At 36.7% G+C, this 21871-nt stretch overlaps 2 protein-coding genes across 7 annotated transcripts in view; both read right to left on the bottom strand.

Moving 5' to 3' along the window:
- The window catches only part of mrps6 (mitochondrial ribosomal protein S6), a 108222-nt gene that overhangs the window by 66522 nt on the left and 19829 nt on the right, over nucleotides 1–21871 (bottom strand). The window contains exon 1 of one of the 5 annotated variants that reach the window (XM_059650203.1): nucleotides 17361–17470. The exons of 3 other annotated variants lie outside the window; for them this stretch is intronic. In XM_059650203.1, the coding sequence (XP_059506186.1) occupies nucleotides 17361–17405 (45 nt within the window). In that variant the 5' untranslated portion in view covers nucleotides 17406–17470. One more of the 5 variants, XM_059650204.1, reaches the window with a different exon arrangement.
- Nucleotides 65–17474, bottom strand: LOC125456917 (sodium/myo-inositol cotransporter-like). 2 transcript variants are annotated; one of them, XM_048540495.2, is made up of 2 exons: nucleotides 17361–17474; nucleotides 65–8386 (listed from the first exon to the last, which is right to left on the bottom strand). In XM_048540495.2, exon 2 carries the CDS (start codon nucleotides 8070–8072, stop codon nucleotides 5946–5948), a length of 2127 nt encoding a protein of 708 aa, XP_048396452.1. In that variant the 5' UTR covers nucleotides 8073–8386; nucleotides 17361–17474; the 3' UTR covers nucleotides 65–5945. The 2 variants fall into 2 exon arrangements, with proteins under 2 accessions (XP_048396452.1, XP_059506181.1); XM_059650198.1 differs by lacking the exon at nucleotides 17361–17474 and adding an exon at nucleotides 10328–14264.

Here is a 21871-nt window from a genome sequence, read left to right as displayed (position 1 = left end):
TTCTGTGCTGTTTACGGCACATAATCCTACAAAGAACGAACAGCATCACTAGACAAGCAAAATATTCCTTTTACAGCTTTTATTATTTTAACAAGTACATAAATTGTTTCACTTTAAAAAAGTACAAGTTAGACAATCACAAAAGCATGGTAATATTTTCCTTGGTTAAGGCTAATTGATTTATATAGTATGTGTATTACATAATCACAGGCTTCTTACAGATGGACAAAAAAAAACTAAAACCAAATGCAGTTCTTTTTTGATTATCCAGCAAGAACAAAACGCCATCGCTTCATATAATTTGGCGTTTTAAATTTCTTTTAGGTTCACATGACTCCCATATTACTAAACAAACCACGACCTCCTAATGACCTAAACCCTGCATTGCTATTTCTACACATACCCATTTCACCAACCAACTCATGAAACTTCAACAAATCCATCTGGACAAACTCTACAAGGAAGATGTGCTCCCTGTAAGATTTTTCAGTTACAAAATTTTACCCTATTGATGTTGTAGATTGGATGGTTTAACAAACAAAACCTTTAAACAACCTTGTCCCGGCTGGTTCAGCCACCATTCTGGAATCACATGATGTCAGGTGCTGAATGATATTTTCAAAATAAAAATCTCTACTTGGTACACCTTGCCACTCATCATCAACTTAAATGTATCTAAAGTTAGAGATGAATTCAGTGATAATTAGACTCTAATATCAACTGTCACTGTCAAATATTCTCATTTGCATATAATTGACATAATGTTAATGTTTCTGAATCAAAGACATACATCTGAAGTTCCAAACCAAAGAATTTAAAATCCCACCTAAACGTTTTCTAGCAAATTCCAAGAATATACTAAATAAAGTTTTAAATTTTCAAAGCACTGAAACAAATTAATATTGAATGGTTCTGACCTATAACCTTTAAACCCTTTTCACTGAGGAACAAAGTTTGAACCAGAATTCCGTTCGCTACCAGCATAAACGGACAAACAGGTGAAGGCAAAATAGTTTTGAAGCATGGCTAGCAATAGCTCTCAAAAAAAAAGCAAAGCAGAATTAAGAGTTCACTTCATGTGTTTTCATCCCACAGGAGGAATCAGGAGAATGTTCTAGAGTTGTCTGAAATGCTTACTGATCGTATGTTCCAGGCTAAGTTTTATGGAAACAGTATGTGGAGAATAATTAATACAGAAATTCCTATTACAAGTGACAATTACAGCTTCAACATTTAAGTTTTCACCTTTCAATTGCAATTTCAAATTTAATGGAGAAGATCTGGTAAGGTTTTCAATATTTGTCATAATGTCATGTCTGAGGAGTCAAAATCAGTTTTTATTGTATAATAGCTGATAAGAAGCCAAGTCACTTGGTTATAATGAGGTGGTTTACTTTCTAGTCACAAAAAAATTGGGCTTTTTAAAAAAAGATGGAATGCCTTCAATTGGAGTAATTTCTCTACTTTGTTTACACTTGGTAAGCCAAACTTGACAGAAGCTGACAAGGTTACAGGTAGCTGGAAAAACAGGTCAACAATCCATTATCACTACAAACTTGAGCCACGTATCCAACATCTTCCAAGACTTGATCCATGATGCATGGTTCTGTCATGGCAGTACTGCCAATTAGGATAGCTTCAAATCGTCACACTCACTTTTGTAACTTTTGATCTATCCAAGATGATCAAATGAGATTATCCAAATTTCAAATTAGCAACATTTTTATCCAAGATTTCAATGTTCCCTCTACTCAATTGATATACGCAAGTGCAATACAGAATATTAAAACTTGAATCACCTAAATTTTTTCTAGTCACTTGGGATAACAGACCCCACAAATGATAGGAAATCAAACAGGATGCGTTTAAAACCGATTCACTTGTTCCAGACAGGTGCTGAACTTTGCATCCTTCAAGCCCTCATGAACAAGCAATTTAAATTTGCAGGTTGAGAAACTTCTCCTAAAAATATCCTATTGTCCCTAATTAACAGCTTTAAAAAGGTTTTATTTTATTTGGGCAATTGAACAACTAATTTAAAATGCTCATTTTTAAACCCCATTTGCTTTATTCCTTCTACTGACAGCGTATGTCCTTTCATACACATCTCAGGTAACCAAAGCATTCTACAAGAATCAATCACTATAGAAAATACCAAAAAAATACATTCTAACACAATGCTTCATCACTAAACTTCTCACACAGGGCAGCACAATTAAGTAGCTGAATCAGCAGGAGATCCAAAAACTGAGAATTCAAAGGATCTGTTCATTACAGAAACCGATAATTTGCTACTTTGCCCAATCCCATTATTTCAACTGCCACTTGACTGTGCCACATTTTCTAATCTCCTTGACAATAATGAATTCTAAAAAAAACAAAAAAAAATCATGTTCTCAGAAAATAGGCATTGTGGGATGAACTTTCCTTTTGATTTTTTTCTTGGGTACTTCAATATAATCATTGTAAATGCCATTCTTTCAGTGGTGAGCAACTTCAAATTTAGAAAGTTGACGCATGCATATGGCTCTTCTGACATCAGGACAGTTTGTTTCAAAACTAAATGACATTTCCTTTCACGATGCCTCATTGAGAGCTCACCTGCTTAAATTTACTTCTTAAAATCTGTAGTGGAATTTGACCTAAAACCTTTGACTGTGACCATGTCAATATTCAGTAATCCCAGCTGACTGACTCAAATCACTTCAGAACTATCTTCCAGTCAATAAATACTTCAAGCATTGGTCCTTATTCAACAAAACGGAAAAAGGCTAATTTATGAAAAGGCCACTGCAGGTTTGTCTAAAATTTAGAAAAGAATGCAAGAATACCCAAAGGGAAGAACAGATAGGAAAACAAGCAGTATAGATCAAAACAGATTTCATCTTGTGCTGAGCTATCCTGATTAGATCCGTAGCATAAAATTATCATGCAGAATGCAAACTCAGTATAGTTTGATAAGTGTTACATGGTACAAACTCTATAAACTTGTAATTTGCAGTCAAGCATGAAAAACGTTTAAACAGTAGAAAATAACAAAATCCATTTTACTACAGACAGTAAAAAGTACAACTCGTTTAACTAAATCTGTTTGAAAATGCAATATTACAGGTACAGTTAAAAAAATGTATAAGGTCTGCAATTGTCACAAAATCTGATCAGGCTTTATATATAAAGTTCCAGAGCTGTATAATCCTCTCCCAAAACAACAGATTAAACGGTTGATGATCCAAACAATACACTTGCTTATAGTGCTCATACTTTAACATAACAGCAACAGAAAGGGAGCAGGACTTCTGTTTTTAAAAAAGTGAGACCCTCTACTTAGGCATCCATAGCTGGCGAAAGTCTGCAAATTCTATGAAGTTAATCTTTTAACCTTTACAAAAAGGTTTAGAACAAACTGCCAGAGCTGGCTTCTAGAATTGACCAACAAGAATACTAACCTCAGTAACTCAAACTGGAGGGCACGCAGGATTCTATAAATCATCTTGGAACATATGTAAATTGTTTGGTTCTGTAACAGAGTTCTAAGAACTGAGGGAAAATGCAAATGTTGTACTTGCTGTTATCTCAGGCACTTTATCAACAAATTCAAAACATACGGTCAAACAGCTTTTCAAAATACACAGGCCAGATCAAAGAAAATAAATTTACATACAATGTGAAAAAATATTTCATATTTGTAGAATTTGCCTTTGGATTTATGCTTAATATTTCCTAAGTTAAAATTTTGAATTAGGAGATTCTACCTGGAAATTTTAAACCTTACTTTTAACTTGGATGCAGATAGTTCTTAGGTTAGCACTTTTTTGTTTCCACTTACGTTTAAACTTTTGGCATTGGTCGATGTGACGTAAAGAAAAACAGAGAAGAACAAGTTGATCAGAACAACATGATAGGTTCCTTCCCAACCAAGTGTGCTGGTAGTTTGGGCTTCAATATGGAAACTAGACACCAACTCACATCAATGGAGGAATGTCATACTACATGAGAAAGAGCTTGGCACAATTTTTTTAGTGTACAAAACATAAAATCAATTTGTCCAACACACAAGTTATAGCTCATTACTCATGGCCATTTTATTCAAATAATTTCTTGCAATCACCTGCACTTCAGTGTGTCATGATGCAAGAAGAGCTGTTCACTCAAAAGAACACAAAAATCAAGCTGGAAAATAAAAATGTACGTGACTTAAAAGCAAAATGAGCACACAAAGACAGGAAACAAAAAAGCAAGGGTGGAAGAAAATACAGCTCTACAAAGATATTGGAATGGTGAAGAAAAAAATTAACATTTTTCAACAAAAAGAAAACTTAGCTATCTTATAAGTTCAGGATTAGCACCGAAAACACTGACACCTAAAATTAACTTGGGAACATGTGTCTGTTTTCCCTCCATCCAATCATTATGCTTTATAAATTCTTAAGTTTCATGAGTACAAACAGAAGTTTTTTTTGGGGGGGGGGGGGTGGTGCAATAAGTTACCCTAACAGTTTGATCATCATACCAGCCCCTACTTGCTCCTCCTAACCTAAAAAAATTTACTTGCCACAATGCATATAGTTACCAATGAATATAACAAAAGCAGACAACACTTACCTAAGAAAGAAATAATATTTCCTATTTGATTTTGGTCAATACATGACTAATTTTACAATGGATAATACGGTGCTCATAACTATTATAAATTAGCAAAAGTTTTCATAATTTAAAATGTTAAAGACAATGATCTTTTGTTGGCCTACATACTCGATGACATCTCAATGAATTTTGTTGGAGTGCAGAAATTACAACACAAGTTGATTTAATAGTCAAAAATATAGAGCACAATTGTATACTGGAAAAAATAGATCTCCACCCCTAAAATACAAAATAATTGGCTCAATTTCCCTACCCATTTCAGGAAATTCTGTGATCCTATTGCGCAAGATGATGTTCAACACAAGTCAACTGCCTCAGGGTGGGTAGAAAATCTGAAGAAAAATACTATTCCAAGACCAATGCTCTCCACTTTTTGCCAACCAACTTAGTGGAAGAGATCGGGGAGGAGGTCACCATCATCCAAGGACTCTCGAGCAGCAAGTGTGGGAACAGGCGAATTGAGGACGGGGATAATTAAGAGAGGAAAAATAGTCAGGAGTGCAAAATTGAGTGCTCTTACTTCTCAAAATTATATTAAAAGGTAGTAATTAATCAGTCCATTCAACTGCTTTTATTTATTTTGGGGCAAAAATATTTAAGTGCTGAGATATTTGAATTTTATGTTCAACAGATTAAAATTTCCCTTCTCCCATTTACACATGATGTATCTGGGCAGAAAAATAACTTTAAAATAAATATTTCAGTTTTTTTTATATAAAGTCAGTCGTAGCTTATTCATAGTTCACAGAATAATTGCCAGATAAGAAACAAAGTCACCTACTCTAATAAAAAGATATTAAGTGACAAATTGTAAACCCCAAAATTAAGCTGGCCATGGGTTTAATTCCAAGGTTAGAGTATTTTTTCCGCCATGGATTCATGCATGTAACATTGTTTATTGGGCAGGAGTCACCCTCTGATACCCCATAAGAGACCAGTGAGCCTCAATTGGGGACAGAGATATACTGAACCGTAAAGTGACATCATAACTGAATCTAATTTTGGTCTTCTTCAGAAACCCACATGCATATTTCCAACAGCAGCTGCTGAACACCAGAGGAAGAACTACAATGTAGTTTTCCCCACCTTAATATAAGGCACTTTGGCTAATTTTACCATCTATGTTCTTCACATCCGAGATCAGGCTAGGCAGAGAGAAATGGAGTTTCAGCTGATCTCCATCCCTCACTGCCCTCCACCTTAACATTACAAAGAAGTTGTCTACCCATGTCAACGAAAGGAACTTTAAAAGAAAATACTTCAAAACAAAAAACAGCATTACTTAATTGTTCAGGCTGATTTTACAAAGAGAAATAAAGGTACATGGATATGCCACAAGATAATACAAATAAAAGTCCAATATTTAACAATACTTTAATCCTTGGACTTTCTTGCAGCATTTGTATGCAAATCATTTCATCTTCCACAGAGACTCTTGCTACCGGACTCTTCACGTCATAATTTTTTAGTCCACAAAGGCAGTCAAAAAATTTCCACCATTTGTTTCTTTCCAGTTCTGGTTCTTCTTTGGTTTCTGGGTCCACAACAATTGTCTGTCCATCTGTATAACAGTCATTCGCAGTTTGTCCCTCTGAGATGGCTGGCAAGTTCAAAGATTTGGAATCATCACTTCCGGGTGTTAAAAGAACTAATTCAATTCCATCAGTGTCCTTTTTATGTGCACTTGTGGTATGGCCATTGCATTCAGCTATAGTTAGATCTGTTAATTTATCACATTCTTCTTTTTCAGAGCTTTTTATAGTGTCCAAGTCTTTTAATGCCCAGAACATGGTACTGGAAGTATATGTCCTGGGAAGAGCAGGGGTCAGCAGACTCACAACTATGGCTGTAAAGATGGTGGTCCAAAACAGAAACGTTGACACGTACATGTAGTGAATACTTCTGATAAAATTTGGTCTAGTATCAAGTTGGTCACAGTCGGGAGCTTGATAAATAAAAGCAAGAATCAAGCGTATAATTCCCAAGATGGATCCAACCAACCCTCCATAGAAAGCCCCCTTCTCATTGCAGCGTTTCCAGAAAATACCAAGAAGAAACAGGGCTGCTACTGGTGGGGTGAGATAATTCGCAACCTCTTGAATGTAAAGATACATTTGTCCTCCCTGCATCTCTACAATTACAGGAACCCAGGCAATGCTTATAGCTACCATGAAGACAACAAACAGACGACCTACTATCATAAGTTCACGAGAGCTGGCAGCCTTTCGAAGATGCTTGTAAATATCCAGGGTAAATATGGTGCTGGCACTATTGAATATAGAATCCAAATCACTCATTAAAGCTGCTATCATGACTGACATCATTAGGCCACGAAGACCTGCAGGCAAGATTCCCAACACGAGTCGTGGATAAGCAATGTTTGAGCAGCCTGCTCTGCTGCCACATACTTGCATACAATGTTCTGGATTAATGCAAATAATCTCATCAGTAAAGAGAACCCTGGAAATCATGCCTGGTACGACTATGATAAACATGGGCAAGAGTTTCAGAAAACCAGCCATTAGGGTAGCTCCTTTGGCATGAGCAATGTTCTTTGCTGCCAAGACACGTTGCACAATGACTTGATCAGCACACCAGTACCAAGCAGAGACTGGCGTTTGACCGAACAGGAAGCCAGGCCAAGGAATATCCTCATCAGTCGGCTCACGTAACATCTTAAGAGCATCATCTTTTGGATGAATGCAGCAAGTGTTCGTAGAACTTAGGTTGAAGGAGGCTAGAACTGATGTAACATTTGGTGAGGCCAACATGTATCTCCGTTTCAATTCCTCAAAGCCTCCCACCTTGACCATTCCAACAACCATCAATGTCAAAGCTCCACCAATCATAAGAATTGCTTGTAGGGCATCTGTGTAGATGACAGCCACAAGTCCTCCTGTAACAGTTAACACTGCAGTCAACCCAATCAAGATGATGATAGACAGATATAGGTCCCAGCCGAGTGAAGCCCGGATAAACAACGCACCAGCATACAGGTCAACAGAAAGCTTTGTGAAAACGTACAATGTCAAAAACAATAAAGCAAAATAGACTTTTATTCTGTTACCACCGTAACGTTTTGAAAGGTATTGTGGCATGGTGAACACACCAGATCTGATATAAACAGGGATGAAAACCCAACCTAATAACTGTAAAAGCAATACTGCATTGAACTCCCAAGCTCCTACTGCAAATCCACTGGCAGCTCCAGATCCTGCTAACCCAATAAAGTGTTCACTGCCAATATTGCTCACAAATAACGAAGCACCTATTGCTATCCAGGTCATGGTGCGTCCTGCAAGAAAGTATCCACTCACAGTACTTCTGTTGGACTTCCACATGGCAAAAAAACCAATGCACAATACAAGGACAAAATAAAGTGCTACGACAGCTAGATCAGCCGGTTCCATCAAGCCAAACATTTTCATAAAATGTTTCAGATTCAATTACCAGAATAAGATATCCAATGACCAGGCACGTTAAGATTGCTAATGAAGTAGGGAAAAGAAAAATTGTATGGAGTGATAAATATTTGTCCTTTGGTTTGCTGCCTTGGTTGAAACTGTAGGATTCCAGTTGTCAGGTACTGGGATGCCAAATACTATTTATCTTGTTAACTTCACTTCTGACTATTTCTCATGCTCTTTTTAGTAGCATTCCTCAAGACTGTCACAGCTTAATTTGTTGGTGTTGAATTTCTTAGCTGTTGCTGACAGGTCTAGTAAGGCCTAGAGTTACAATCCTGCAAGACAGCAAAGACAAAAGACAAAAAAGAGGATATTAGAATTGCACTTTTTAAAAATCAAGTTCATTTCTGAATAAAAAATACATGATGCAAATTTTCTTTATGGCTAAAGATTAATATATGCAAGTGAATATGTCGAAAGATCAGATTTCCATTATAATAAGAAAAAGGCAGAAGAGGTGGCTGCAGGCTTGTGATCAATATTCCTGATCACAGACTCCGTCAGCTCCATAAGCCAACCTTGCACGTGGATCAGGGGATGTGAGGGCAAGCATTCTCAACTGACATAATTAAAGTGAGATCAGATGGAAAAATCAAATAGATCAAAGTACATAGATGGTACATTTAAAGGTATATTTTTTTACACAAAACAAACTAAGTGGTACCAAGCCCATACTTACAAGTACCACGTACCTGGGCTATGAAAGCCCCAATATAATTAGTTTGTTTTGGGAAAATGTTAGAGGCATTTTCAGCAAACCACTGGCTCCTGATGAATGCTTTTCATATGCAAGAAATTTGATCGGTACAATTCCTCAACACCAAATTCAGGTGAACTTACCAGTGTGGATTGACATGCATGGAGCAATCATGAGACGCAGTCCACAATCAATGCACAGAAAAAAATGAGAACATTCAAAAGGGTAGTTTGATGCTAGAGATCTTAAAACAAGACAAGCCAGAGAGTATAACATGAAAAAAAAGTCCTTTTTTTAAAAAAAAGTTTCATTGATGACAGGTGAATGCACACCACTAAACATCATATTTAAAAAGATCTTATGAACACATTAATTGCTGAATCTACTCAAAAAAAAAATCAACAGACAAAAATTTCTGGGGGAAGTGATGAGTCTGTTTTGCCTAAGTGACCATCGATTTTCAGCCCATAAGACTTCTGGAGCATTTCAGGAAGTAACGATTTGTTTTAAAAAACACACAAAAAGTAAAAAGCTTTATTTCGTATTCTAAAGCCTTTCACAAGCTTTAAGTTGTTAAATACTCGGTAGCTTTATAAAAACTGAATGCCATGTACAGCTGACATCTGTGACACCAGAGACTAGTTTAAAATTTAGGCTGATTCTGCAAAACAAAGTTTAAAATACAAGTCAAAAGTATAGTAAGTGGCTGCATCTTAAAACTGAAAACTCAAGGTTGCAAATAAAAGAATCAAATAGAAATTTGAAGAAAAAAAGTGGGAAAGCTGTCACCCTGGTCAATGCAGGTATAACAGGGTAGTAGAGAGGCAAAAAAAAGAAAGCTCATTGATTGCTTACAGGGAAACGGAATGGGAAACTGCACTGTGATGCAGGAGTCAACATTTGATCCCCAAACTGTGATAAATAAGCCAAGATAATAAGTTATTCAACCGTTTTGGTGCTACAGTTAACCTCAATGTCCTTGACCTTGGGTAGGGTGCAGAACAGAAACAACAGACCGGAACTCCCATTCCTGATCATTATTTAACAATCCCATGTTAAAAACGTATGGAAGCTCACCAGGAGGCAAGATATGGTCAACAACTGATTCAGCAGAGATGACACCCTAGATAGCAATCAGAAGCCAGGTGGTTTGCCTCCCTGCCCCCACCTTGACAACATGGAGGCTAACTGTAGTGAATCACCCTAACTTTACATAAAAGGAGCTAACTCCAAGACCAGTTATCTGGGAAGTTCCAAGCTGTACAGTTCAGAACACTGAACTCTCAAAGTCAAGAATCAACTCTAAAATCCTTATGTGATGCAGCCAATTACAAATAGGAGGAGGATTATATGAATTAAGTTTGTTTCAAAAATTTTTAAAGAGGTAATATGAGAAGATTGTGGAAATTATGTATAAGATACTCAGTTGTAAATATCTTATTATTTTAAAATGCATTTGCATAAAAGTCTACCATAACTGAATGTTACTAGTAAATGGTTAGAAGATATATCTACTCACGTATGCAGAAAGGAGAAACCACGGGTTTTCCAAAAGATTTGCACTTGAGGTTCACGTGAAGCACATGAATGGTGCAGGTATCCTAAGCTTACAGCTGCACTGTAAGCACCATTGACAGCAATGCACCTTTAACAGAAGTGCTGGAGTAATTGCATTCAAAAGGCTAAATGATCCGATACTAGCATCAATTCTAGTGTACATATCATAGCTCTATTTTATAGTTTTCTATATAGTTATAATCACATCCCTATAGTTAAAAGGACATAACCATGCATTAAATTGTAACTTATACATCAAATTTCAGAGTTTCTCCCTATTCACTATTTACATTCACATCCTTAAAACATATTGCTATCATAACTTTGGAATGTTAGTTTAAAGTTTTCAAACTGCAGTCAATCTTGGCTCTGAGAACTTCATTGTGGAAGATTATTTTTCCAAAATAGCTATATGGTTGGAGATAAATCAATGCCCTACCATTCATCTCCAGTTCAGAGTTATGGAGTGGATACAAACTTCTTGACATTTGGCTATTGCACTGTATATTTTACTGCATGTTTCCAGCTACTTATGTTGCCAATTCCTTAATAAAAGTATGAACAATAATTTTGCATTAAAATCCAATAGTAAATCAATATCCTGCAGAAAGCCACCAGAAAAATTTTAAAACATCCAGATTTGATACTTGGAAAGTTTGTTTCATACTCTGTTCTGTTTACCAAACTTTTAGGGTTCTTCCCATAATTCTCTATCAAAAAGTGCCGTCTATATTTTGCATTTAGAATAATAGTGAGGCTTAGCACTGAATAGTATAAAAAGGAATAACGTGGACAGCCACTTCCAAAATCCACACATGCAAGTCGCTTAATAACTAAGTAGGTAACGAGGTTGATTTGATTGACTTTTTTCCTAGTATGATAGAAAGTCTTTTTTTTGGCTTTTCTACATTGATACAAATGTATCAGGCCAAGAGATTCATCATTGAAATAGATGTGGTACTTACCCAGTAAACATAACAGAAAGGGTCAGGGCTTTTCCATTCACACGTAAACGTATTTAAACAAAAGTGTGAAGTCTCATTCCGTGAGACTTTTTTTGAAAAAAAAGCTCCAAAATTAAAAGTTTGTTTTCACTTTTTCCTTTCTGTACCTTTACCTCTTTTTTAATTCCATATTTATTTTTAAAATAATGCTTGCTGGAGTATTGAGATCAATCCTAGGCACCACATTAGAAAGGGCATAATAGTTTTGAAGAGGTTACACAGAGTTGCTGGAATGACACCAAAGATAAGGAAATTCAGTTATGCAGAGAAATAGGAGTCATTCTCCTCGGAGAACAGACAGTTTAGCACAGGTTTAAACAGGTCTTCAAAATCAAAATTATTATTTGGCAAGAAAAGATTTCCACTGGCAAGAAGGTTAGTAGCCAGAAGAAACAGACTTATGGTAAGTGAGAAAAGGAAAGAATCGGAAGGTCAAAAGGAGAAGAACTATGAAAATTAAGTTCTGAAGTACACCATGGGGAAAGATGCTGGGTCAGCACCTGAATAAAAATAAAAGATTGTACAGCTATAAAGAAAGAGCACGGAAAGGAAACTACCTAAATAACTCTTTAGTAGCCAAAATAAGTTACCTGACCAACTTCTCATGTGCAGATACTTTGACATGTCTGAGGCTGGATTTGAACCCAGATCTTCTCATTCAAATGTAGGGACAATGCCACTGTACCGTTAAAGCACCCGCCTGGTATGATGTCATAATTTCAGACAGGGCACACACAGCTACTCAACAAAAACTTAAATTTCTATTTATTTCAATGAGACAATAGACTTTTTTTCAATCCTTCAAAAGCTTTTAGAATTATTTTCAAAAAAGTTTTCTGATATTGTTACTCCATTTTTTGGCTTCTCAATCGTTTTGAAATTAAACAGGAGATTTAATATAATCAAAAAGATCACGCCAAGAACTACAGTGTCTGTATTAAACATCTCCCTTTTCCCATAAATCAAATTCGTTCGAAGACTCAAATACCTTGGTTAGAAAAGATATTCTTGCATTTGCCTGGATAGCCTATGAGAAAAAAAAGCTCACTATCAGATAGCTGCTGATTTCTTAACTTCATTTTTCTATGTGGTCAACGGACAGTGATTTATCATTTCAGTGACTACTTGAATATTCCAAATATACAACTTTAAATATTCTCATTTGGCTCTACGGTCTCCTGAAATTTAAACCAAAACCCATTGTACACATTCTAGTCTTTATCAGATCCAATTGCTTCAAAATCTATCAGACACCTTACAACTTCCTCCCACCACTACAACTTTTATCTGCTCTCAGTTCTGAGAAAGGTGTCACATGATTCGAAATGTTAACTATTTTTTCCTTCACAGATGCTGCCAGACCTGAACTTTTTCTGCAACTTTGTTTTTGTTCCTTTATCCACCCAATTCCACCCTTGTACAGCCATCTCACCTATAAAAATCTTTGTTGGCCTTAAATAACCATGGAATTTGATTGACCTTTTTCCTACTTTGATCATATCACACAATATCAGCTTTGTTCCTAAATATTGGTTTCTCAATTTTAAAGATGTTGACTGCTAAATAACTAAAAATTTTAGAAATAATTGGGGAACTATTTTCCCATCTCGACATCCACACTCTTTGGAAATGTTAAGTACTTTAACAAAGATATTCTATCACACATATCATCTAGGAAATGGAGTTAAACTGCACACAGTTGCAGTGTGCCAAGCTCACCTACCTGCAGAACTGCAGCAGATATTGCAGAAAGAATATCAACAGTTATGCAATATAGCAATAGCCAAGTTAAAGTTCCGTGAGTATTCTGTCCTCTCATAAATAGTCACTTGTCAGGCAGGTTTTCCTGATAACTTAAAATTGATTAATAAGCATTCCTTGCTCAATTAAACTATGACAACACTTTAGCAATAACTGTCTATATCTTTGATTGTTACCAGAACCTGCTGCACTATTAATGTGGAAGTCAGAAAACACTAATGCAACTAGGAAGCAACCAAGAATGAATGACGAATCAGTACTATAAGTGGAAGTTTAAAAAAAAATTGATCTTATGTCTGCCATGAAACATTCAGTTAAAATTTTAAATATTCCCAAGTTAAGGGGTTTTGCAAAAATGCATACACTGTCTCAATGAATTCATTTCCATCGCTTTAGGGGAGTGTTACTCAGGCAGGTGAAAAAAGATAATAAAGACAGCCTCAAGACAAACTGTTGGAGAACACAGATCACAAGCAAAATCATTCTATTACAGTATGTAATAGTTAACCATAACATACCTTCATACTACAAATGTGAAAGCTTTCACACATTTAAAAGCTTTTACAAAATGGTTTTCAGTTCTATAAAATTTAAAACTAGTCACTAGAGAACAATTTCCAATTTAAATTATTATTCTACGAGCTTTTATTTAAATTCTGACCAGGTTTTGCTCTTCTGGACTCTTTACTTGTGCAAACAGCATTATTATTCTATTCAATTTAGAAGTAAGTTTATGTTTGTTATGAGAAGTTCATGAAAGCAGGAAGTCAATTATGTGAACTTTAAAAAAAATTTTACTTGAACTATTGCTTTTAGTAATTTCCAAGTTTCAATGCCGTTCTTTTAAGCCTGGGAAATTAAAGAAAGACGGTTCTCAACTTATTGGGTCTCTCTTTGAACTACTTCCAAGATTTCATTGTCAAAGTGGGGGCTTGGCACAGTCAGCAAGATGGGATGCATGGTGTGGACAAACGTCCATAGACTTATTCATGTCAGATTCTCATGTATTGCGGCAGACAATCCAATACGCACCTCCCACTCTATGCAAAAAATTCTAGTTTTGACTGCAACCCAGCTCTCAGGTTCATTGTGCATTGGAAGTTTCAGGAATTGTTAACAGCTTAACTAAAAATTACTTACCGACATCAAGTCTAATTTTCTGTACTCAACCCCAGGGAACACAGTCAGCAATAAGGATACAAAAAAAAGCCAAAATATTTCCTAAAACAACGAGAATCTAGGAACTATGGGAGGGCCAGAGTTTTAGGAGTCCAAGTACCACAAACCATAAAACATTAAGAAAAGTGAAAAGGAGTTTAGCTTTACCTCACAGGGTTTAGAAATCAATGACAAAGAAGTTATTATTTAGCATTATAGTGCTTTTAGCAGTCCTCCAGCTAACAGAGGAGCTTAGAAGGTTAAATGACAAGAGCAGGTTGTATTAACTTGGCGCTTATTCACATGTACTGAAGACTGAAGGTCAACAAATTTTAAAATATGTTAAAAAGGATTTGATAAAGGATACAGTTTCTGTATCCAGAGAGCATTGCAAGGAAATGACCCTTAAGTTGAATTAGGTGTTCAGGTGCAAAAATGGAAAAAAAGAAGAAATTTGGAACTATATCAGCTTGGGACAAACACAGCTTTAAGGCTAGCAATTTAAGGCTAGGATTTAACCCTCTCTCTGATGAAGGGTCTAGGCCAGAAACGTCAGCTTTTGTGCTCCTGAGATGCTGCTTGGCCTGCTGTGTTCATCCAGCCTCACATTTTATTATCTTGGAATTCTCCAGCATCTGCAGTTCCCATTATCTCTGATACTATTTTAAGGCTAGCAGATTTTTTGAGAGATGAAATATTGTAAAAAGGTAGTTAAATGGAACTAAAGCGCAGAATAGCATAAATTAAAGTGCAATATTTTTTGCTTAGCCTTGGGAGTTATCTCTGAAGCTCAATGTCTTAACTAGGATAATCCATATTTACTGTGGAAGAGCGGAAAACAGGTGCACCAAAAATGTTCCCTCATGAATGTGGCAATTATTTAAAAAACTGTAATCCCTCCAGTCCAGAAATGTTAAAAAACCAGTTACATTCAGTATCAACATAATTTCAGCACAGTACTGCAGAAACAGAACACTGAAGCTTTAACATCTATATACAAATATTTTAATAACTACTTTATTTTTTAGCACTTAACGTTTCAGATAGTTATGTGTAGTGTTTGCTGATTCACACATGATTAACTTCATTCTGTAACCATACCAACTACTTTGAAGAGTAAATTTCTGTATTTGTTTGAAATTTGATAATTTTTCAAATGCCCTGAAGACAGCAAGACAAAAAGCTTTATCCACGTGCCTCTTTTCAGCTGGTCTCAAGCATTCTGGACTGGGGAGGTTACTGTATATTAAAATGCAAGCAGTGAACCTTGAAATAACACATCAACTTATTTCCTATTCAAATGTTAACACAAAAGCAACATTACATGAAGTAACTTTCTTTCCCAAATATATTTAAACCAACTAAAATAATTTACAGCCCACATTAAAGATCAGAGTAATCTAGTTCAAAACTTGCAAACTAATGCAGCACTCACCTGTTCAAAGATTGCAAGCAAAGGACAAGAGATTCCTACTGAAAGGATTGATTCTAGTACTGTCAAAACATCACATTTTCTTGAAATCATCACCTCAAAGTTAGAACCCCAAAGGGCTTTGGAAAGGTGTAGCAATATATAGCAATATGGTGGAACCAAGTTTTATAGTGGAGAGAGTCTGGTCCAATGGACTTACCAAGCAACTAATGCAAAAGAATTACAATTAGGCAGGCTTTTGGGGAATCTATGCAGTCAATTCCCCAAAATTAAAGTCAGCAGTTCTTGTTGCAAAAGTAAATTTGTCTTTTTGGTTACTACTATATACTGCAGATCTGAAGTCTGTTTTGGAAAGTGGTCCAGTATCATAAATTTCAAAGTAATTAAACAGTGTCAGTCACTAGCTGCAAAATGCAGTTTCTAACATGGACCATAGGCTTTACAAGTTAAAATTGGAGGCTAATTTTTTTTTCAAATCTACATCTACAGCACAACTAGTTGGTTTTGAAACTCAATGTAAATGAATGTGAAAGATTTTAAATCTCATTGATATTCAACTTGTTCACAATTTAAAGAAATTGGATGGATTGTACCATAAATGAAAAAGATTTTTATATCCAGGTTCCACCAAAGGTAATCACCAATTAACCTACCTTCCGCCCAGAACGAGATAAAAGCTCAACTGTGAACAAAAAGTCTATCACAACAGGGAAATCTTAGAGCTGTGGAAGCAAGATTGTGTAGTTGACCCAACACATTACTCCAAACAGTTTTATTTAAATACTAAATACTTCTTACACCACATAATTGCTAAAAGTAGCTGTTTGCATTTAAAGCTATCAAAAAATACGTATCATTACCCCATTGATTTTGCCCCCTTTATTGTTAAAATGGTTTGATTGTAAATTTGCAAGATAACAAGATTACGCTAACACATCTTAACTCAGTGTTGAACACTGTTGAATAACTATAGTCATCTTAAAGTCTGTACTTCACGCGTTTAAACGCGATGCGGAAAGATATCCGTCTACAGTTGTCATTTTACTGTCAACCAACGAACCGTTAAGTATCGAGCAGTACTAAACTTCTGCTTCAAAAAAAAGGATTGGGATGGGGGTCGGTGTTTGATCCAAGCGTCTCGAAAACCCTAACAACCAGACTTTGCCAGGCAGGGGGCACTGGTCTGAAAAAGGTGTCGCGGTCAGCTTTAGGCTTCATTCTCCGAGCAGCCGAAGTACACCCGGCTTCTTCAGCTAATGTTTCTCTCGCTCTCAGCGCCTCTCTCTGCCTCCCCTCAGTCTCCAGAGAGGAAAAAAAACTCGGCAAACCCGCAGCACCATTCCCTGGCGCTAAGGTTGAGTCGGGCCTCAATGACCAACTGACTCTATAAATAGTTACAAAGAGAACAAAACACACCATTCTGACACCAGGTGAATAAAAACACAGCTTTTTGTTTTTGGTTTTAAACAAAAGAGGTAATGGAAGAGGAGGAAATCACTGGTCACGTTGTTCCCCGCCAGCCTGATTAACGGGGATTTCCACCTCGTCGCTGGTTTGGCATGAAACGGGAAGATGGCGACTGTTTTATTTCACTCATTCTTTCTCTCTTTCTTTTCGCTTTTGTTTTAGTCAACACTCACCCGCTGCATAGCTTTCAGAATCAAAGCAAGCTCATATCTGGGCATGTTGTTATGATCCTGTGGCGAGGAATCTCCCGCGTGTTCGTTTATATGTGTATTCGACGTTCCGTTTCCCCGCCTCTAAAACGCTAAGTTTCAGTCCCTGCCCATTCAGCTAAGCACCACGGGCCCGCTGTCTCTTAAAAGCGCAGGCACCCGTATAATTTTAAAGGTGCAGGCGCCATTCTTGCCGATCTTTACCCCGCTTTGAAAATTGATTTTTGGCGAACAGTATTTATGCAAACACGGGCAAACTCAAGTAACTCAATTAAATGGGAAGTCCTCTGAAGGAAAGAAAGACTTACATTCATGCAGAAGCTTTCACCAACAACCCAGGTTTCTCAAAGTCCTTAAATTTACAGCCGACGACCTATTACTGATGTGCAGTCGCCGTATTATTGTAATGACAGAACGTTTATGTACTGAAAACTTCCACAAACATCAAAATGACCACATAACCTGCCTTTGTGATGTTACAGAATCACAGATTGTTACAACGTAGGAGGTTCTTCAGCTGTCATGTCTGTGCTAGCTCTCTGCATGCCCAACTCATCTGGTCCCGTTTCCCTGTTTTCCCCAGCCTTGCAAATTTCTCGTCATCTAATGATCCTATTCTCCTTTGAAAACCACATTTGAATCTTCTGGTGCCACACTCACAAGCTGTACAGCGCATTCTAGATCCCAACCCATCAGTGAGTTTAAAAAGAAGTTTTTTCTCATGTCATCATCATTGCTTCTTTGGCTGATCTGTATCCTTTGGTTCTCAATCGCTGCACCAATAGGAACAGTTTCTCATAAGCTACTCTGAACAGATATCTTAAGATTTTTAATAGATGTATCAAGTCTCCTCACAATCTCTTTTTCCCCAAGGAGCACATTCACACATTCTCCAATCTATCCATGTAACCTAAGTTCCTCATCCCTGAAACTACTCTTTTTAAGTCTTGTCTAATTTGCGTCACTCTAATTGTGTGGTGCCCAGAACTGGACACAATATTCTAGTTGTGGCTAACCAAGCCTAAACAGATTTATCATAATTTCCTCGCTTTTGCACACTATGTCCTTAGTTTAAATTAACTCCATTAACTGCTCTCTCAACTTGCTCTACCACTCTCAATGACATACATCTCGACTCCCGAACAACCTTGACAATCAGACCCTTAATTTCCTAGTGTTTTTCCTCATCCTTGCTACCAAAATGATTCAAATGTTCGTTGAGGAATAAATATTTGCAAGGTGCTGAGGTGAGTTCCTTGGCTCTTCTTTGAAACAGTGCCATGGAACCTTTTCAATCTTGCTGAGAGGGCATAGCCTGCCTTATTTTAACACCTCATTGTGGGACTTCACTTCCAGTAATGCATTTTCTTTTCAAAGAATGTTGCACCAAAGACCATCCTTCTAGCTAGTTTAAATGGATATCATTCACAATATTTACCTTCTATTCTTGATTACTGCAAAATATGGTTTGCAACAAAGTATCAATTTGACATTTTTCTATCCTGAGTAGCAAATGCATCAAAGGTGCCCTTGGGATGGGGTACTACAGCCTCTTTGGTGTAGATGTTTGGAAGGGAGTTTCAGGATTTTGATTCAGTGGACAGCAATGTTAAGATGGTGAATGGCTAGGAGGAAAACTTGCAGGTGGCAGATCTAAGGCTGTGTAAAGATCTTTAGTGAATTTTTGCAGTGCATCCTGTAGATGGTACACACAATGCTGCTTTGAAGGGTCGGTGGTGAAAGGATTAGATGCTTGTGGATATGGCTGCTTTGCCCTGGCTGGTTCTTCATGTTGTTGAATCTGCATCATCCAGGCAAGTGAGGAGTATTTTATCACACTTCTAACCTATGGCTTATGAATGTTGAACAAGTTTTCAGGACTTAGCGGGTGAGTTGCAAGCTGCAGGATTCCGAGCGTCTGACCTGTTTCTCTAGCTACTGTACTTATACGGCTAGTCCAGTTAGGTATCTGGTCAATATTAATTCCAACGATGTGGATAGTGAGGAAATCAGTAATGGCTGGAACGTAAAGACATGATGAATGGATTCCCTTTTGTTGGAGATGGTCATTCACTTCCCACAAGTGCCAGTCAATGCTACTTGAAATCTGTCTGTCCAAATTTGAATATTATCTAGGTATTGCTGCATTTGAACATGTATCTGAGAAGTTTTGAATGATGTTGACGACTTTCAAACTCTTTCACTTTTGATTTTACGATGCAGGGAAGGTCAGTAATGAAGCAGAGAAGATGGGAGACACCTTGAGAACTAGAAATCACTTGTCTAGATATATGGTTGGCCATTTAGGACTGAAATGTAAGTCTTCTTTACCCATAACCCAAGGACTGACAATACTCCTACACTGAGTATGTTTAAGGCTGAAATCAATAGATTTTTGGACTCTGCGGGAATCAAGGGGAATTGAAATTGGGCAGAAATCTGGAATTGAAGTTGATAATCAACCATGATCTGTGAACAATGGACCAGGCTCAAAGTTTTGGTTTCCTTTGCTCCTATCATGCTCTTACATTATTTGTTGGAAATATGTAACAGTGTGAAACATCATGTGATGTGCTGCTGATTTATACCATCATTGTTTTTAAGTCTATTCATTTCTGGTGTAAGAATGGCACTACATGTGCTTCAACTGGATGAACAAGCATAACCTATGAATGCAATCATTGTGCTTGTTTTAGATACATTTATTAAAATTCATAGAAATCCCACAATAAAGAAATTTTGCAAAATACTCATGTTTTGGCTGTGTGAATGATATCAGTTAAGTTCTGGAAATCTTTCGTTGCTGAAACAGTTGTGATTATGGGGGCAGTTAATGTGTTGGATGATGGAAATTTCCCAGTTTCTGAAATCTTATATGCATCGATACCATGGAAGCTATAGACCAAAACAAAACATATGGAGACCAGTTTCCAACAGACATATGCTTTTTTTGTGCATTGCAAATTTACGGCAATAATAAAATGACATATTTAGATAGCTCCTGTTAATACAGAAAAATCCCAAGGTGCTCCATGTAACTGCAATCTGAGAAAAGAGATATCTACAGGCATAGCCAAAAATTGGTCAAAGAAGCTCTTAAGTGAGGAGATAGAGATTGAGAGGTAAAGGAATGGGCCCAAAAGGCTGAGATTATTTACCAATAAGACTGGAACCAAGGCAGTTGTACCAAGATAGACAATGAAGGAGCACTTTTATGAAGACAGCTGGACTTAGTGCTGCAGATGGGTCAAGTTAGGGAAAAGTAGTCACATTCATTGAGTTAACAAAATGTGAGGCTGGATGAACACAGCAGGCTAAGCAGCATCTCAGGAGCACAAAAGCTGACGTTTCGGGCCTAGACCCTTCATCAGAGCCCGAAACGTCAGCTTTTGTGCTCCTGAGATGCTGCTTGGCCTGCTGTGTTCATCCAGCCTCACATTTTGTTATCTTGGAATTCTCCAGCATCTGCAGTTCCCATTATCTCTGATACATTCATTGAGTTTGTCATTTATGATACATTCCATCTATTTCAAACTGATAGAAGAGATTTCAGTAAAGATAAATGATATTACCATTGATACAAATGACAATACAAACAAATTTAAAAATAAATGAGATGGCAGGTCTTTAATTATACATAAAATAAAAACACCTACTGATGGTTCAAAGTAGTCTCAGGTTCTGGGTAAAGAAGACTGTTACATTTCAGTCCTAAATGACCAACCATATATCCAGACAAAGTGATTTCTAATTCTCAGGAGAATCTCCCTTCTTCTCTGCTTCATTACTGACCTTCCCCCTATCATAAAATCAAAAATGAAGCTTTTTGATAAAAGTTTTGTAAATGTATCTTTTAGAATCAGATAAATTTATGATGCAGAAGGAGGCCATTTTGTTCATTGTACATATGCTAGGCAAAATATCTTTCTGAAAGTAATTATCTATCCCAGTTCTCGCTTCACAGTTTTATAAGCTACAGCACCTCAAGTGCATATTCAAGTATTTATTAAACATGATGAAGTTTTCTGCTTCAATACCCTTTCAGACAACAAGTTCCAGACTTCCACCATGTGATGGGTGAAAATATTTTTCAAGTTCTTTATAATTCTGTAGTTACTTTAAATAAAAGCTCCTTCATCATTGGCATCTACATGAAAGGAAGTAGTTCCTTTCTATACACTCATGCTGAGCTCATCATAATTTTATATATCGCAATCAAATCACCTTTAACCTCCTCTGCTCCGAAAAAATAACTTTTCTAAACTTTCTTTATGGCTAAAATTATCCTTACCTGGCATTAATTAATCTCTCTCTTACAGACTCTAGTGCAATCACATCTTAATATGTGACGCATTGACCAGGATTATACACAATATCCTAAATCAGGCCTAACTAGTATTTAAAATGTTCTACCATAATTCCTTGCCCTACTATTCTACACCTCAGCTAATAAAGGAAGGTATTCTCTCACACCT

The sequence above is a fragment of the Stegostoma tigrinum genome, chromosome 12 (genome assembly GCF_030684315.1).
Source record: "Stegostoma tigrinum isolate sSteTig4 chromosome 12, sSteTig4.hap1, whole genome shotgun sequence".
Classification (NCBI taxonomy): domain Eukaryota; kingdom Metazoa; phylum Chordata; class Chondrichthyes; order Orectolobiformes; family Stegostomatidae; genus Stegostoma; species Stegostoma tigrinum.
This window is presented reverse-complemented; position numbering and strand designations above follow the sequence as displayed.

Bases quoted from the DNA above. Each gene is read 5' to 3' on its own strand.
- LOC125456917 (XM_048540495.2), bottom strand. From the start codon at position 8,072: ATGAAAATGTTTGGCTTGATGGAACCGGCTGATCTAGCTGTCGTAGCA.